Source organism: Gymnoscopelus braueri (assembly GCF_963280865.1).
Source record: "Gymnoscopelus braueri genome assembly, chromosome: 23".
NCBI lineage: Eukaryota > Metazoa > Chordata > Actinopteri > Myctophiformes > Myctophidae > Gymnoscopelus > Gymnoscopelus braueri.
In genome coordinates, this window is record NC_137625.1 from 14,004,517 (window position 1) to 14,024,505 (window position 19,989).

A 19,989-nucleotide genomic window follows, 5' to 3' on the forward strand; every position below is an offset into this window, starting at 1 on the left:
TAATTTCGGAATAGAAACCATGACACGACGGGTGGAACCCTCCCCCAAAATGCGTCTTATTGGTCAAAATCCGTGACGTCATCAACAACACAGTTTGAAACACGGAAGAGACAAGTCAGTTGCTGTAGTTTAAAAACGTAAATATAGCTCAATATCTTACTTAGACACCTATTTCTGCGAAATGAAGGAAAACTAGACGTTCTGCTTCAAGTGATAATAACAACAATGTGATGTTTCAGTGCGTGGATGTTGACCTTTGTCTTTGTTTGAACTGAACGTTAGAAAGTTTGCAGACAATACCTGCAGCCGAGCAAGACGATGGATCAACAGGTAATAACACATTTACTATATGTTGGTGAAGGAACGAATGTGTCCGTACATTCGCGAAGCGACGCTCGCTCACGAAGCGAAGCAACGCTCACAAACATTGTGAGCTTGTAGATCGGCTATTTTCATATAGCCAAAATATATATAGACCTTAAGTGGTTAATGTATGTTTAGTAATCATAATGTTGCTTAAGTACAGTACTTGAGTAAATGGTCTTAGTTACTTCCACCACTGAAAGCCGACTACAAGAGCTTAAAGGGATATTTCAACTTTTTAAAATAAATGAAGAAAGTAATTGAAAAAAACACGGCCCCCTCACGTATTAGAGATACATATAAAATATCTAATTACTGAATCAAGCAACTTAAAAACTGTCTGGGGTGTTCACAAAAGCCTTCACAAGACCCTTTTTTAAAATAGTGAAATATCTCTGTCTGACGCAACTATGCATCAGACAGAACAGAACTCTAAGTTAACGACCTAAACTTATTCCTAACCCTTACTATACTGGGGATATATTAGTTTCTCACGGGTATAGTACACACACACACACACACACACACACACACACACACACACACACACACACACACACACACACACACACACACACACACACGCGCACACAGAGTGAGACAGACAGAGTTGGGCGGGGGGTTGCAGTCAGTGATGTGATATCTATGAGCAGATCATCATTCAGGGTAGATCTCCAAGGAGGGTGAACTACCAGCCTGCTCCTCTTTAGTTTAGAATTAGAATGAATGTTTCTGTGACACAGAGTAGAGATGTGATGGACAACACAAATAGCCCTGGTGTTTTACATGCAAGAGACAACAAGACCTATGTGTATCTGTGGACGTATAGACATTTCCAGGTACAGTTTGTTATTGAAACACACCGCTGCACTGTGGACTGACTGTTTCGTTTGACATATTAATGTCTTTATTGTTTGTTTTAACTTGTCTTGTAGCAAGAGCAGACAGAATGGGACTCTGTTAACAAGCTACTCCAGCATCATGGGTTTAAGCCGGTGTGTTTCACAGATCCTGTGGAGAATAAGAACCTTGCAGGTAAGAATATGCATTCTTGGCAAAATAAAAAAAATAAGATAACAAAAAAAGAAATTAAGTTCAACCCATTTAAGACCTGAGGCCGCTTCTAAGCATTTTTAAAATCCTAACAGTTTTTTGAAAAAATATCGAAAAAATATTTTTTCACGATTTTTCAAAAATAGCAGATCTACAAGCTCATAGCGCGGCACTCGGTGCCGCGCTATGAGCTTGTATATCTGCTATTTTTGAATAGCCAAAGAAATCTAAAGTGACACAGATGCGTTCCAGGTCTTAATGGGTTAAATGATTCAGGTTATACTTCATTATCTTCAGTTCTCTACCGCAGCAGTGGTTCTCAAACCTTTTTGTGTCAAGGACCCCCGAATTGATATGTATGTGGCTGCGGACCCCCCATCTGAAAACATTTTATGCCAAGGGACCCCATACAAGATATTAAATGTTATATTAATTGTTTCCAAAAATATTTTTATATTATTTAATATAAATAGTTGTGATTAGCTGGTAGGTGTCTGTCCAGTCCTCCCTGTCAACAGTTTAATCACCATTCTAAATCAATTCTCATGCCTTAAGCTGCATGTAACCAGGGCAACAGTAATAGACAAACTATAGCAGCTGTTTGTTGGACTAGAAAGTGGTTACTAGGACAACACAACTCGGTTTGTTTCAAATATGTAAGTAAAAGTTTGTTGTTCAGTAAATGTCCATGATATGAGCGTGATAATGCACACGTGTCATATGCTGAGGCAACTTGTCCAGTCATCCTGTTAGTCACTCTGGATAAGAGTGCCTAAAAATGTGTAAATTGTAATCCTGTATTTTATAATATGGAGACTCCTGGTGGTGCAATGGACTCTACTTTCTTTCTTAACCCATTCATCCGGAACGCATCTGCGGCACCGAGTGCATATATAAATGGACCCCCAAATACTTATAATTTTGGGGGTCCTTGACATGAAAAAATATGAGAATATAGCAACATAAGTTTTTTCAAAAAAACTGTTAGGATTCAGAAGACATTTGTAGAATCCCCAGAAGCAAAGGTTTAAAAACATGTTTGCTTTAAAAAAATATGCACACGCACACGCCCCATGAACGCTTTCAACATATTCAAGTGAGCCCTGATCCAGAAAATGTTGGGAACCGCTGCTTTATTGTTTGTAAACGTATGTTAAATGTCAATAAACACTTATGCTAAGTTATTGTGTCTCTGTGACAGTTATAATGATTGACTGATACATTATTTATTACTGTTAAACCCCAGATCTGGTTCTCCTGGACAAGGACACGGCTGGTGAGATCAGAGCTACTCTGAGGACCATGCTGGCAGACTCTGAGAGACGCCAAGACCTGATCCAGGAGCTGATCCAGTCTAACAACCAGCTCAAGTAAACACATATTAACCACCTCAACCCCAGCATCCATATTGTGGGGAAAGCTTTTGCAGAAAATAGCAGATTGACTATTTAACACTTATTTTAACCAAAGGATATCACTTACCCTATCTTTAAGAAACCTAAAACGACAACAAAAAACACAGCATATTTATTCCATACTTACACATTCACAAAATGTGAAACATATTCACACAAAAGAATATTCACAATATGTAAAAGGTATTTACTTGCTTGGCCTACTGGCAGCGTGCACGCTGAATTTGTCACTAAACGGTCCAGTGGTTCGCAAGATTAGCTCCAGACACACACAGACACACAGACCTTCTTCCAGACGGCTTGGCGATGGACCCTAGGAGCCATGACGTAAAAAGTAAGGCTATAGGAATTCCAGTGTGTTGGATTAGGTATTTGTGCCTGTGTGCGCAGATCATGTCTATTTAATAATGCAGACACTGAGGCATGCTGACCACCTGGCCTCCTGTCATTCAATCATGTTGATTTGAGCGGAGTAGCATAGCGATACGTCTCCTTCATCCAGGCCAGGAATGAGATCTCCACCAAAAGCTCGGGTCCAGTGGTTTGCGAGATTAGGACACACACACACACACACACACACACACACACACACACACACACACACACACACACACACACACACACACACACACACACACACACACACACACACACAGCCCTCCCACTTATGCCATGCCATAAAGGAACTGAGCAAATTTTTCTCTGCTAAATAAATAACTGCTGTTGTTGAGTAATGACACCACTTATTTTGTCCCAAACAAAAAGCTTCTGCCAAGTTTCGAATTAAAGGGTTTTGGTTAGTGTTGATTTTGACAGCAAATTTTGATTCAGTTTTAGTCATAGTCTTTTGAATCAAATTCCATTTAGTTTTAGTCATATTTTAGTCATCTGAAATGTTTTACTGTTAGTCTAGTTTTAGTCGACTAAATATCACAAGATTATAGTCGACTAAATCTACAGTTGATTTAGTCGACTAAAAGGTATTTTGGCGGTGCCTTGATGGTGTCGTAATGGCTGATTTTACACTTGGTTGTGTGCTGAAAATAGCAGATCTACAAGCTCACAACGCGTCGCAGCGCGACGCGTTGTGAGCTTGTAGATCTGCTATTTTCAGAGCGCAACACCTGAGCGCAACCAAACATAAAATGGCTTGTCTTTTAGTTCTACTGGATGTCTTCTCCACTAGTCCCTGCCTAACATTTTAGTCTAGTTTTTATTTGTTGACGAAATCGTCAATTCATTTTGTCTCAGTTTTAGTCAACGTAGCTTAGTTTTTATTTAGTTTTTGTCAGTGGAAAAAGGTAGTCGACGTCATAGTTTTAGTCGACGAAATCAACACTGATTTTGGTGCTCAACAGTGAAGGACAGCATAAAAGCAAGAACTTCTTACCTGGGCACTTCAAATATACTACCCGCCATTTTGACAGGCGTCTTCCTCAGTCTGACTCTGAGGAAGATGCATGTCAAAACGTCAGTCAGTCAGCCAGCCAGCAGAGTGCGCCAGTGTCTTACTTCAGGTAGTCTTTTTTTTAAGTGCCCGGGTTAAAAGTTCCTACCACATATTTTAAGTTTCTATGTGCTAAATGGGTGTGTGAGAAAGTGTTGCATCTGGTAATGCGGTTACGCCGTGCACACCACCAGCCACATTTGTAATTGCTGTCACACTGCTGTGTTGACAGCACAGAGGAACGGTGCCTGGGGGGGGGGGGGGGGTGACAGGTGACAGGTGGTCTTCCTGCCGCGTTCGTCACGCTCCAGTTAGTTGCTGATCAGCTGGGTGAAACCCAGCCTTTTAGGAGCCCATCTCATTCCTGCACTCTGGGCGAGGGAGATGTATAGCTATGCTGCTCCACTCATACCAACATGATTGGATGACAGGAGGCCAGGTGGTCAGCACGCCACCAAGCCTGCATTATTAAATAGACATGCTATGAGCGCTGCACAGGCACAAATATCTAATCCAACACACTCACATTTCTATAGCTTTACTTTTTTTTAAGTTGCAGTACACCATCGTTGAGTTAAGGCAGTTGAAAATGCAGCTTGATTTGATTGGCCAGTTCCGGGAGAAAATATTGTTTTGCCAACAAGTTTCCAAAATCTATGACAAAATTGAAACTGGAACACTATACAAATTAAGCTCATAAATGGGTACTCTCTTCTGATTGGCTGAAAATGTGTCACCTACTGTACCTGGCTGAAAATGGATTTTCTGTTTGTTAAAGAGCTGGAGAGACAGGGATACCACTGTGACTGAACAAACACTCTATAGCAATGATAACGATCACAATATAGTGCTTCAACCTTTTAACAAAAATGCTCTTTTTGAGTGTGCATGCATGTCGGTCTGTCCTTGTACACGACCATGTAACACAAGGCAATATTATTTCAAACAGATCCCACACTTTGGCTGTAAATGTGATAAATGCATAAATACAACATGAATGTATATTACTCAGATTAAAAGATTAAATTCACTACATGTTGGAGAGGTCAACACTTAAGTTTAAGTTTAAGTGGAGATACACAGTATTTGAAATGAAAGCCCCTGTGTTTTGTGTGTGTGTGTGTGTGTGTGTGTGTGTGTGTGTAGACTGGAGGCCCAGGAGCACATGGGCCGCGCCGCCCAGCACTCCCAGAGGGTTACGGAGCTGGAGGGCACGCTGGACGGGGTCAAGGGTAAGGTCCAGGACCTGGAGGACCGCTACCTTGGCAGCGCTGTCCAGCAGCACGGCCACGTGCACCAGCTGCAGCAGGAAAAACAAGATGCACAGGTATTGTCACAGGTTGATCCTCCCTGGTTCAATGATAATATTCACTCACAGTGTCATCCCTCTTTATTAAGCATGTTAAAATTGCTTTAATATTTACCAGTTACTATGCATTTATTATATTTATTTTAGCACATTTAATATTAGTTTCTTTTTCCCTTTGACCTTGAACAGCGTTTGGCATTTTTACATCCACATTAACATTTTGAACCCAGAAAATGTTTGAAAAACATTTATTAAAAACTAAAATAACGGACGCACATGTTTTTGCTTTCATTTAGACAGGACCGTGTCTGTCCTGCCATCGACCAGTCCAACAAAACCCTGTAATGCTTGGACAACCCTGCATTACACAGTTTACCCAGCCTCACTAGCAGAGCTGGATGTTGTGATTGTCCGGCTCATGGCTCAAGGATGACTCGATAAAAGTCATTTAGAAGTCAAACGCTTCGATGATTAGTCAGTGCATTTACATGTGCAGCAATCATTCAATCATACTCTGATTAAAGCAACTTGGCAATTATGCAAATGGTCACACAGCGAAACCCTGTCTATCTTAATCATGCCTCCTAAAGGAGTAGTTCACCCCCAAAAAATCTTATTTTCTATCAATTACACACCCATGAAGCCTTGAATTCATGGAGATTTGACCGAGATTTGACCTACCGGCAGACTCAGAGTCTCCGATAGGAGCCTTGCAGAGTCTCCATTGAGTCTCCTACCGTAGACTCCGCCAGTCATCAAATTATTGGCTCAGGAATGCGATAAAAACAAAAACGTCTCCCATGAATTCAAGGCTTCATGGGGTGTGTAATTGATATAAAATAAGTAATTGTTTGGGTGAACTACTCCTTTAATCCCAGTATGCATCAATGGTTTGTTTAACATAGATAGATTGCTACTTTATATTTATTTAGGCATGAAAATGTTTTTTTTTTTTGGGGATATTAATCACATTAATGCCACGTGTTAACCACATGAACCCTAGCGTCCCTATTCTGGGCATTTCATAATCGGTGAACATTTGATGAAAATAGGTGATCATTTGGCAAAAATTGCCTTTGTTCTGTTTGGGATATATTAGTCACATTAACGCAATGAGTGTTAAGTGCTGTAAGTTGACTTACTGCCACAACCTGATTATTTAGTTACTGATTGAAGTGTCATGCTCTCTTTCTATGTCCAGAAGCGTTGCCAGGTCCTGGAACAGAAGCTAGCTAAGGAGACAGAAGCAGCGGCTCAGCTTCAGAGGAAGCTGTACTTCACCGTCAAGGAAGAGGAGAGGCGACTGGCCCGTCAGACGCAGGCCTTTCAACAGATCTACAAGAGATCCGCTCGGCAGCATTCCCCAGCGGACCAGCAGTAAGAACACGCTGTTGGAATTTATATTTTAAATGTCGGTTTCTGAACATCCCCATGAATCTGCGTCAAATTCTAGACCGTTTGTGTCACTTCTATTCAAGAACACAGACTTATTCTGTCTCTATTAGCTATTTAAATATATGTACCAGATTGGGTCTATACAGACAAGAAAAAAGTTAATTGACTTTTTCCTAGAACATGGGTCAGTCTCTAGCCTCTAAAGTCCAAATGGTTTAGTATTATCCAAATTCTAAATCTTAGATTATATATTATATATAAACATTTAAAGTGAACTTCCGGGGAGGTATGGGGCTAACAACATTTACTTGATATTGTTTTTTTACTTTCTACCTGTGGTCAGTGGACCTCTAGTGGTGAAGATTAGTTTTTTATATATTCATTTCATTTTATTTAGGAAAGAACTGTTGGTATTTGTGTGAGATGAGGACAGTGGAATTAAATACACGGAGTGAACATGTGCTTCAATTCCAAAAGCTTAAAGCTGCACTATGTGACTTTACTCTTCTACCCCGGATTTGAACCTGGTTTCCTGCGCAAGTGCTTAAATTATCACCATTGAGCTAATAGAGCCTGCCTGCTTGCTCAGGGGATAAATTGAATCTTGTCCATCTGGTCAAACTTTTTGTCAGATCCTGTGTCTAGGTGAGACATGGCATTTGACACGATCTAAATGTCTCAATAGAAGAGTAGGGAGACCAAATACAACCACCCCAATTGTAAAAGTTATATTGTATTAACATACTCTACCATACAGATTGGACAAAATTTGATTTTATTCATTTAAAAAAAGTTACATAGTGTTAACTACTACAGAAGAGGATCAGCTCATTGACAATTTGACATTGTCCGCAGACTCTGTCAAGAGTTGTCAGGCAGAATGCCCAAAGCTTACAGTAAAAGCTAAGTGCTTTTTATCTGTTGCAACTACATATCTCTGTGAGAGTGTTTTTTCCACACTGGCATACCTGAAGAATAGGTACGGGGCAAGGTTGGAGCCAGAAATACGAGACTCTGTCCCTGTCCACCACTATAGCCAAGAATAGACAGACTGTGCAACTCAAGAAATAAAACCTAATCTTAGCCCATATCCCCCCATGCAACACAACAATGGTCCCTCCGGGTTGATTCTTCTTTGTCAGGGTGCATAATCAGTTCAAAACCACTGGTCTATAGTATAATTGTCACATTGCCATTATATTGCCACATACAAGCAATAACTCGCTCCAGGCCGTGTTATATTGTGATTATATCAGTTAACACCTGTTAGTTGTTATTATAATCACAATATATCATGGTCTGTCCATTGCTGAAGTAATCTATGCTTCGGTGTGTCTCACTACTTTTTCACCCTGCATCTATTTTTGTATTATCTTAAAACATGATGTTCTTTCCTGTGTGTGTGTGTGTGGGTGTCAACATTTTCTTGTTCTCTTGTCTTCAGGGTATTAGATGTCGTTGATTTTTATGAGACACAGATGATTCAGCTGCGTCATGAACTGAAGTAAGATACCTCTCCAACATGTATCTTTATCTTGTGCCCTAAAAACATGCTTCATTTTATTTACTTGCTATAACACATTTTGGTTAACCCATTAAGAACGCATCTGTGTCATTTTAAGATTTCTTTGGCTATTCAAAAATAGCAGATATACAAGCTCATAGTGCCGCGCTATGAGCTTGTAGATCTGCTATTTTTGAAAAATCGTGAAAAAATATAAAATAATATATATATATATTTTTAAACTGTTTGGATTTAGAAAACATTTTTAGAATCGGCCTCAGGTCTTAATGGGTTAAAACAAGACTAAATGAAATTAATGCACTGTATTGGAATCACATCCAAGATGGAGTGATTAGCTATACAATCACTCTAGGACTGTTCTCAAAGTGGGGTCTGGGGACCCCCAGCGGTCCTTGAGGGGGGTTCCAGGCGGCCCTCAACAATGCACGATTTTATTTTTCAGCTATTCAAAAATACGATGTGACACGGGTTGATCTGCTTTTTATGAACTTTGTGGAAAAAGCTGGAAAATTCTTGACAAATCTTGTCTTATAGGTGCCCTGGGCACAAATGGGGGTCCGTGGTCAAATCCTTGACATGAACATGTATGAGAACCAATTGCTTTAGAAACAATTACGCCAGCAGTTTTTGTGTTCTGCAGGACTTTGTTATGCATATCGTCTCTGTCGGGTGGAAACCTCATAATTATGTCCGAAACTGTTCAAATTCAAAAATAGCAAAAGTAGCAGATCTACAAGCTCAAAATGTGTCGCATCGCATTTCGAGCTTGTATATCTGCTACTTTTGATACTTTTGTGTGACTGTAGTATGATCACGTAGGGCGTTCATTTACGATAAAACATGTATATGGAGATAAGAGGTTTCTGCCCGACAGCAACGATATGGTAATGATTCCCTTGTCATTATGCCCAATTGGACCACAGCATGAATGTGTTTTCTCCACATCCTTGTTCTCCAGGTCTCTCAAAGGAGACTCTGAAGCATCTGATGAGTCTGACCAAACGAGCGGTCAGACGGAGTCGGGCGATGTCACTCTGAGCTTCAAAACCATTGTAAAGGTGATCCCATGAACCTGTGGTGTACATTGTTCAGCCACCGTCCTCATAATAATAACCATTGTGTCTAGAGCCTGACCGATACCAGATTTTTAGGTCCGATGCCAAATCCTGATTTTGGAGAGTCCTAGACCACTGATTAAAAATCTTGAAATCAATTTAAAAAGCTTAGATTTAAAGGTATAAATAAAGAAATAAACATAAATAACTTTTTGATAGATAAAACATTTATGTTAAGTATATATAAAACTTCAGTATATGAAAAGAAAATGTGACGCTAATTATAAAATGAACAAGTAAACAAGTGGATATGAAATATGTGCACATAAACTGAATATTATCTTATTTAACCAAGCCGTAGTCATAAATAAAAAATTGCCGATCTACAATCTCTATAATAAATCGAGCTCTAATTGCGTTTCATTCCAAAGTCTTATCAGGAACAGCTGAAAGAGAGCATGGCCCAGAAGGAAGAGCTCAGGGCTGAGGTCCAGCACTTGAAGCGAGAGCTGGAGGCCAGGTCTGTACTGTCAGCACTCAGCATGATGCATTTCCCCGCAGACCTCCTTTGTAAATGAAGTTGTACGTACATTCGTGACTGACGGTGTAACTACCTCTGTGCAGGCCCACTGTTAAAGAAGTGAAGTCCTACAAACAGCATCTCCGCCGTATGGACAGGCTGCTCAAACAGAATATCGGGTAGGAAAAGCTGTGATGGGTGTCATGTTTTCTGACTGTAAAGAATTATGCATCCTTTATACCTGTAGCCAACACTATGATATGCACCACTTTAGGTATTGTACCAGACTGGTGCTGAGCTTTTCAGTTTGTTTCTTTATTTAACTTTATTTAACTATATATATATATATATATTTATATATATATATGTGTGTTCACAACGGGGAAAAGCACAAATATATGCAGTGAAATGATGTTCCACAGACTGCTAAATATAAAAAAAACAGATATAATACATAAGTAGAAAAGTAACAATTGTAGCAGCAATAAAGAATAACCAGGATATACAGAATATACCTACATGCGGGTATAGGTTTGGAGATTAACCCCCAAAATAAAACATTAATTAAAAGAAAGGGGTGTGCAAAAGAGTATTTCCAGTGAAACCTGTCATAGTGTGACAGATGTATGTCTACTTAAGGTCAATATGTGTATTTCTTTAGCCAATGATAATAATGGATTACGTTGGTACTTGGTAGCAGAACAAAATACACTGGTGGGCTCCTTTTCTAAAAACGGCCAATATCTCAGGGTACTGGTCAGTATTTACAGATTACCTAAAGGAAGTATTCATGTTACGTATGTCAGTGTACTGTCAATGTTTACAGATTACGAAGTGACGCTGACATTGGCCCCTTGGTAGAAGGAAGCAGCGATCAAGTGAAGGAATCTAGTTCATGCACTCAGTATCGCCATGTAAGCAGACTTCTTCACTTCCACAAGATTATTCTGTGTTACCTACATGTGATTATAGTGCTGTGATAACTGTGGTATGATGAGTCATGATAACTAAATACACCCGGCTAGAACCTTTACTTCAAGTCGTTCCCATTCAGTTGCTGAAGGAGTTGGGTGCGGTCTTGAGCGGTCCCAGGGCTCCGTTACGACTGCACAGGCAGATACCCACCAATGAGGAATCAGAGCTGGTTGAATTTCAGGGCCTCCTCCCTACGCTGGAGGTGTGGTCCCAACAACTCCACTCGCTGCAGGTGAAGAGCAGAACAAACACACACACACACACACACACACACACACACACACACACACACACACACACACACACACACACACACACACACACACACACACACACACACACTCACACTCACTCACTCTGCATCACTCTTTCTTTCTCTCGATGTGTGCTGTCCAAATTATTTTTGTGGTTCGCACATATCTTTTCTTTTTAGGGGCAAATGCGAGTGACATGCTCTCCCTTCTTGACAATCTCCGCTGCCGGTTCAACATACTGAATCGAGTGATCAGTCCCCGCCAGTGTTGATTTCGTCGACTAAAACTGTGACGAAAAATGTTTGTCGACTACCTTTTTTCACTGACGAAAACAATATTAAAGACTAAATAAAAACTTAGCTACGATGACTAAAACTATGACTAAATATATTGACAACTTCGTCAATAAATAAAAACTAGACTAAAATGTTAGTGAGGGACTAGTGGAGAAGAGATCCAGTAGAACTAAGATGAGTCATTTTATGTTTGGTTGCACTCGGGTGTTGCGCTCTGAAAATAGCAGATCTACAAGCTCACAATAGATCTGCTATTTTCAGCATGCAACCAAGTGTAAAATCAGCCATTACGACACCATCAAAGCACTGCCAAAATACATTTTAGTCGACTAAATCAACTGTAGATTTAGTCGACTATAATCTTATGATATTTAGTCGACTAAAACTAGACAAAAACTAAAACATTTTAGATGACTAAAATATGACTAAAACTAAATGGAATTTTATTCAAAAGAGTGTGACTAAAACTAAATCTAAATTTGCTGTCAAAATCAACACTGGTCCCCGCTAATGCCTCACTGCCACCAACGGTGCGGGACACGCCGATTATCGGACACAGACACTTTACAATGGCCTGATTGCCAGACAACACCGTGGTATATTCAGGCCTAAAGAGTTCTAAATGTACAGAAAGCCCTTCCATGCCTAATTTTGCTTTAAAAAGAATCTCTAGTCCTGGCTTTCGATATGTGTATTATGGCCGATGGCAACTTTGACTCATGAGTATTGGTGATGTAACAGAGTCAGCGGAGTTTATTTACTTGCTGTGCGTCTGTTGTCAGGACCTGCACGGCTCCCTGAACAAACTGACCCTGAGGCTGATGCCATGGCAACCGCCAAACAACAACGGACATACTGGGAGTGAGTCTGTGCGGGTGGAGGACCTCATGCTGCTGGTGGACACGATGCTGGAGAACATCTCAACTGACGATGACAAGGTAGAGCCACAGTCCTAGGCTACACTACATGACCGTTAGAACATCTCCTCTGAACGATGACAAGGTAGAGCAACGGTCCTAGGATACACTACATGACAGTTAGAACATCTCCACTGAACGATGACAAGGTAGAGCAACGGTCCTAGGCTACACTACATGACCGTTAGAACATCTCCTCTGAACGATGACAAGGTAGAGCAACGGTCCTAGGCTACACTACATGACAGTTAGAACATCTCCACTGATGATGACAAGGTAGAGCAACGGTCCGACATGACAGTTAGTTGCTTGTTGTTAGTGCTGCTGCTGCCGTCTTATTAAAACAGGAAATAATTTAATTTAATCCATATACTGTACTGCATATAGCTCTGAAAGAAAACAGACCAGCTCAAAATTATCACTTCATCTGGTTTACTGCATATAGGTAAGCTATGTGCGGCAGTGGCTCAGGGGTAGAGTGGCCGGGTAGAGTGAACTGGAAACCGCAAGGTTCCCAGTTTGATCCTGGGCTGGGGGGCTCCCCCAGAGTTAGTGTCGAAATGTCCTTGAGCAAGATGCTGAACCCCTAATTGCTCCCGATGAGCAGGTTGGTGCCTTGCATGGTTTCCTCCGCCATCGGTGTATGAATGTGTGTATGAATGGGTGAATGTAATGCACGATCTATGTAAAGCGCTTTGGATAAAAACGCTATATAAATGTACCATTTACCATTTACTATGTGTTTGAGTGAAATTAAAAATTCTGTTTCATTGTATAAACTACTGACATTTCTCCCACATTTCAAATAAAATATTGTCATTTATAGTACCTATACAGAAATAAATTGATTAAAATAACAAAAAAGTGTTTCCCAACCTCAAATAATGAGAACATCTTTTTAAACAACACAATACTTAAAGATAGCTGGGGGAAAAAAGGAAGGATTCAATGCATTGCATCGAACTTCCAGTTCCGGTTTGCCTCCCGGTGCGACAAATCTGCCAGCTGGAATTTGCCAGAAGGAAGAAAGTGACATCAATATCCTTTGCTTGTTGTGTTTAACCCTTCCTCCTTGTGCCGGACAGGTGCTGCGCAGTCCCACCAGACACACACTGCAGTCCATGGTGTCACACTTCCAGAAGCTGTTTGACGTGCCCTCTCTGAGCGGCGTCTACCCACGCATGAATGAGGTCTACCGCAGGCTGGGGGAGACGACCAACGCCATGAGAAACCTCCGAGACATTCTGGATCTAGGTAGCTTCTGGGGGGGGGGGGGGGGGGGGGGTCATCTTAGTGGCTGACAGATTCCAGAATCTACCTGCAACGGTTTCAAGCCAAATACAATACAAATCTTTGGATAATGTTGATTTAATTCCCAACCCTGATCCAAAAACCCTAATACCAAAAAAAAACATTTTGATATGCATCTTTAAATCATTTGTACAACAGTCAAGTGAGTTGTAGTAGTAGTGAGTATTATTTGAATAAATGTACAAAACATGCACAACAAGTTTAGTTTATCCTTAATTGTACCACTTTATGTGTAGATTTAAATGGCGTCCCTCCAAGCTCACAGGTCATAACATCGTTGACGTCTGTTTGTTGGTTTCAGATGACAGAGCGCCCTCTAGTGAGGTAGTGAACCAGGTGTCCAGAGTGGTTTCTTCCCCTGAACACAGTGTTGGGTTGCAGATCAGCAGTCTGTTGGGAGACGGAGACATTGACAGGTATAATTTCATGCTTTAACTAGCGGAAATAGACGATCTACAAGCTCACAACGCGTTGCATCGCGACGCGTTGTGAGCTTGTAGATCGGCTATTTCCGCTGGATCTGCTCCTAGATGAACGTAACGATTCTGTCGATTATGCAGAATAATCTCAAATAAATTGCGAAGAGGGCCCACCTGCAGCAGTTGCTCTGTGTGTGTGTGTGTTTCAGTATCATCCTCAAGGTGAAGGAGCATGAAGTGTTCTTTGCAGCTTTCCATTCTCTGGTTGTGGAGGTGTTGCACACCCTGGGTAAATAACTCCCCGATGCACCAAATACCATAACTCCTGTTTTTCTGTGTTGGCCACATGGGAAATGTCTGCAGATCTGCACCAATCCGATATGCATAGCGTCACACCCTCCTGCAGTAGATCTTGCATGTGGCATCTCTTGTCTTGTGTTTCAAGCAGTGGTGGGCGAAGTACTTTCACTTAAAGCACCACTTCACCCATGTTCAACCTATATTCATATAATTGGTCCTCACTAATGCTCATGCAAAACAATCTACTCGGCCTGTGTCTCATAGGAGGGCCGTGGACACTTCAGAAACCCGCCTACTAGTGTCATCATCAGGAAGATTAGGAAGATTTTGTTTTTTTCTAACAAAGATTATTTAGATTTAGTTATTAACGCGAGAACAATGACTTCTATTATAGTATGCCAACTTTCCAGGAATAGAAGGCCTGCGGTTCTCTTTTCTTTATTTTTTAAGCCTGCCATTTCTATTAGCTTGGAGTCCCCATCGATGATGTCACTGGTACTGTAGGTGGGGTTCTGAACTGTCCACATCCCTCCTCCTCTGAGACACAGAGAGTTAGTAGACAAAACGTGTGAAGTTGTCCTTTAAGTAAAAGTAATAATAGCCTACTAAAATATTCTCTTACAAGTAAAAGACCTGTATTAAAAATTACTTGAGTAAACATTTTGGTATCAAAATATACTGTAAAACTTTTTTTGCCGTGCGATGTGACACGTTGTGAGCTTGTAGATCGGCTATTTTAGAATAGACGAAAGCATACCATAGGGCTTAATTGGTAAATGTATGTTTTTTAATCATCTAAATTTGCTATTTGTAACTATTAACTAGTTTTCAAATAACTGTACTGGAGTAAAAAGTACAATATTTCCATCTGAGATGTAGTGGAGTAGAAGTATAATGTATCAAGAAATGGAAATAGTCAAGTAAAGTAAAAGCAGAAGTCCCTCTAAATTGTTTTTAACTACAGTACTTGAGTAAATGTACTCTTTTTCTACTTTCAGGAGTCAGTCGTCTGGATGACATCATGCCTGCTCTGAGGTTCTTGAAACTTAACGTTCAGCAACGCTGAAGCTTTCCTGTTTGAATGTTTTCTCTGTTGGGTTTGATAGTTGTTTTGTTGTTGTTGTTGTTTTTTCAATAAAATATTTTTACAAAATCTTTGGATTTGTTTCATTAATCGCTTAATACATATACTTTGTTGTAAGTCAATAGTAGAAATAACCGATCTTGCCGAATGTTCATTCATATTTGCTGAATATTATTGTTTGCCTATTATAAAAGTAAAGAAAAGGCCTCACACTCATAGACACGATGCAGGATTTATTTAAAGAATACGTATTCTTTAAATAAATCCTGCATCGTGGCTCAAAATGCTTTACATAAAAAAACACACACTATTAAACAAGATTAAAAACAATAAGATCAAAAACATGATCAAGAACAAATTAAAAGGAGGAAAGATCAAAATTAAAACAATACAAGAAAATAGCAAGAACAAAACATCACTTTAGAAGGATTCCAGAACCACTCAGACTACCCTGTCACCGATTTAGGTACACACTTCAATAAGGAACCACACAGACTATTACCTATTGAAAGATATACTAAATCTACATTACAGGGAACCACAAAAAGCAAGAGTAAAAAAGTGGGTTTTGAGATTGCCTTTAAAGCTATCTAATGGTCGTTGCCTGTCTTACATGTAATGGGGACCTTGATCCTGGCTGTTGGCCCATAAAAGCAGAAAGCTGCTTTGCCATGTTTTTATAATTCATTTTAGGCACCTCGAGGAGACCAGCACTAGTTGACCTAAACCTAAGGAGACATGTTGGAACATATTTGGGCAGGCAATCCGAAAGGTAGGAAGGTGCTAAACAATTAAGTGCCTTAGATAACTTTCTCTGCTGAGTGTAAGCACACTGCACACGAATGTTATATAGGGGGGGGCACATTAAACAGATGCACCACCACCAGTTGAAATGCCATGCTGTATATACAGACACACACGACTTGTCCTGAAAAAACAGATGTAAGATGTCGTCTGGGTGTAAAAGAGGTGAAAAAACCTGAAGCAGACAAATTACTCTTAACTTGTCTCCAGTTATAGAAATGAAATGATTAAAGGACCACTCCATCCATTTTCAACCTGTCTTCATATAATTGGTCCTCTAGAGCTCATAAGAGGGTACCATTACTGTCTGCTCGCTCGGTGTATCAGACGAGGGCTGTGGACAGTTCAGAAACCTCTAGGGACTACCATAGACCTCTTCAGTAGGCAGGTTTGGCCATTTCAAACAAGATTTCAAACCTTTTATTTTGTATTTTATATATTTGTATTAATGCAAGAACAATGGCTGGAAATAACTTTTCAGGAAGAGAAAAGCTTTAGTTTCTATTAGTTTGGAATCCACATCGGTGATTGATGGGTATTATTATTGTGTATTATTATATTTTAATCATAGTCATACTGAACCAAATATTAGAGAAGATAGAGAAGAGAAATTGGTCATTGGTTGGGGACCCTGTGCCTGAATGTGGTCTTCCTTCATCCCCTCTAGCTCAGGGGTCTTCAACAGGGCGTCCGGGACCCCTAGGCGGTCCTCAGAGCTACTACAGGGGGTCCACCAAATCTTTGTGTGATAGGATTTTTTTTTTTTTACATTAACCACTTGAACCCTAGCATCCCTTTTCTGAGGAGAACTTTAGCCAAAAATAGCAGATCTACAAGCTCCCAACACCTCGCAGCGCGAGGTGTTGTGAGCGACCTATACCTAAAGAGGTATACTATAGGTGTAGAGGGGAAAAGAGCAGACCTGATTTTTTTTTTTTTAAATCATAGAGGGGGTCCCTGCTTCATCTCTCTCAGCTAGGGGGTCCGTGGCCTGAAAACGTCGAAGACCCCTGCTCTAGCTCATCAAACAGCCTACAGATGGCACTCTTTACACTGCACGGACTTGGCATGCACGGATACAGCCTACAGATGGCGCTGTTTTACATTACATGGACATCGCAGCCAGGTGCGGATGCAGTCAGTCTGAATCCACTACCCTCGTCAGAACCAGCTGGGTTGTGATCAGATCGCCTCTTTCTCCACAGATCTGACCCTCTGAGGGAACAGAATCCAACTTTTGTCACCGCTGTTCTGGACAACAGCTGACCAGGACAACACGGGATTTAAACCAAAAACAAGCCTCTTATGTGACGATAACTTGAGTCTGCGGCGGGGAAGATATAGAGAAGTTTTTCTTTTTTCTTTCCATCAAAAAGTCAATTATATTCATTCTAATTATTATTATTACAAATACAAGTGAGAACAGGGATCTATGTCACGACAGTCGGGCGAGCATCATGACTACAACCTGCGGAGTCTGAGCAGCCTGATGGGCGACCGGATCAGGAGGAAAGTGACCGACGGAGGGGAACGGGGTCTGATCCGAGCTCCGTCCGACGCCAGCAGCATCAGCAGCCGGGCGGATGCGGTCAGCAGCACCGGTGGAGGTGCCACCGCCTCCTCCTCCACCACCACGTCCACCACGGGGGACCTGGAGGAGCGCGCGGCCCGCCGGCAGTTCCAGCAGGACGTCACGCCGGCGTTCGTGTACGTCCTGGCCGGGTTCTCCGCGCTCGGAGGCTTCCTGTTCGGCTACGACACCGGGGTGATCTCCGGCGCCATGCTGCTGCTGAGGCGGGAGATGGAGCTGTCCGCGCTGTGGCAGGAGCTGCTCGTCTCCAGCGCCGCGGCCGCGGCGGCGCTCTGCGCCCCGCTGGGCGGCCTGCTCAACGGGCTGCTGGGCCGGAGGGCGTGCGTCCTGCTGGCCAGCGGATCCTTCGCCGTAGGGGGGGTCGTGCTGAGCGCCGCGCCCAGCAAGGAGGTTCTGCTGGTGGGACGGCTCGTGGTGGGAGTGGGACTCGGTAAGTGTGAAGTCCCCAAACATATTCCTCCTAGCCATGGATCACACCACGGTCGTCTGTCACGACCGTCACAGTGAACTTCAACCTGGTGTTTGCACTTTTCTGGCCCGTCCATCTACATAAACGTTCAGATTTCAAATATACCCCATGGCCATGGATGTTACAGTTATGTACGGGCCCTCAGAAGTACCCGTATCTTCCGTATTGTTCAATAAAAAGCATTTTAATCCGATTGGTGGCCATTTTCACATAGTTATTATAATGTATTAGAGTGCAATACACTTCCCAACCGATAGTCGCTTAGATGAAAGCGCATGGTGAAAATACAGAGAAAATGGCCACCGATCGGATTAAATGTTTTTTTATTCAACAATACGGAATATACGGGTACTTTTGATGGCCCGTACATAATTGCAACATCCGTGGTCATGGGGTGAGCACTTTATATTGGAAATTTGAACGTTTATCTAGATGTACGGGTTGTAAATTAAGAATGTGCAAACACCAGGTTGAAGTTCATCCATGACTGTCATGATATGACAGTCGTGTTTCAGGGCTACAAACATCCGTGCGTAACGTGCGTCATTTGGACCAACTTCTTCTTGAATAGCACTGCAGCGGTGAAAACACGTTTTAATCAACAGAATGATAATAAAGCATGTTTTAATCAACAGATAATAAAGCATGTTTTAATCAACAGATAACACATTTTAATCAACAGATAATACAGGTTTTACAGCTGTTCACTCTGTGTAGGCTAACAATGACAAACAATAACCCACATGACAAACAATAACAACAATAAGGAGGATCAATGTGCATATAATCTGTGAAGACACATTTTCTACTTGTATGTAATACTGTGGCTTCCCAGATGGATGTGGATCTGGGGAATTTTCATGGATATGAACCTTTATATTGGTGTTCTAATTAATAAGCTTTTGATTCAAATTGTCATTTGATTTCTTTAAAAAAAAGTTTTATTGACAGGATCCCAGGTAGTAACTCATTACTGGTAATTACTGGTGGAATTGGTAACTCACCAATTCATTTGCTAATTTCTTATCCAAGTTCCTGGCCACTTTGTGTTTGTCAATTTAGTCGATCAGATAAAAAAATATTAAATGAATGAGGTTCATATCAATGACATAGAAATTAACACGTTTAGCTGGAACCCCCCCACTTTGAGAACCAATGACTTAAATCACTTCAATCTCTCACTCCTTTTGCAATACTCTCCTCTCTCTCTCAGCATCTCATCTTCAGCATCTCATCTTCAGCTTCCTCTTGTGCTCTTCCAGTGTTCCATTGCATGTGGAGTTAACATGCATTCATGAGGATTCGGACAGCTCTCTATTAGATCAGACTTTAAATGTATTCATAGTAGTTGCTTAATGCATGAGTCACGTCCTACCTGCTGCATTTGATAAGGCTCTGACTGAGGATTCATATTGCAGGCTGAATGGTTGAATTGGTGGCATTCATTTTGCGCCATCCAAGTTTCAAAGTGATTTTTAAGCAATGTC

The 19,989-nt window shown here is 41.2% G+C and overlaps 2 protein-coding genes across 2 annotated transcripts in view; both read left to right on the forward strand.

Annotated features, from left to right (window-relative positions):
• Window positions 1-98: 98 nt before the first annotated feature.
• Window positions 99-15,701, forward strand: cep70 (centrosomal protein 70). The gene is made up of 16 exons (XM_080421240.1): window positions 99-330; window positions 1,299-1,398; window positions 2,663-2,786; window positions 5,425-5,605; window positions 6,789-6,964; window positions 8,427-8,486; window positions 9,466-9,565; window positions 9,994-10,082; window positions 10,187-10,261; window positions 10,909-10,996; window positions 11,137-11,289; window positions 12,390-12,545; window positions 13,610-13,778; window positions 14,137-14,251; window positions 14,464-14,543; window positions 15,553-15,701. Exons 1-16 carry the CDS (start codon window positions 319-321, stop codon window positions 15,618-15,620), a joined length of 1,746 nt encoding a protein of 581 aa, XP_080277366.1. The 5' UTR covers window positions 99-318; the 3' UTR covers window positions 15,621-15,701.
• Window positions 15,702-17,874: 2,173 nt separating this feature from the next.
• LOC308079930 (proton myo-inositol cotransporter-like) overlaps window positions 17,875-19,989 on the forward strand; it is a gene marked incomplete at its 5' end in the record, with an annotated part of 77,670 nt that continues 75,555 nt past the window's right edge. The window contains one exon of the mRNA XM_080421587.1: window positions 17,875-18,463. Within this exon, the coding sequence (XP_080277713.1) occupies window positions 17,875-18,463 (589 nt within the window). The remainder of the gene's footprint in view (window positions 18,464-19,989) is intronic.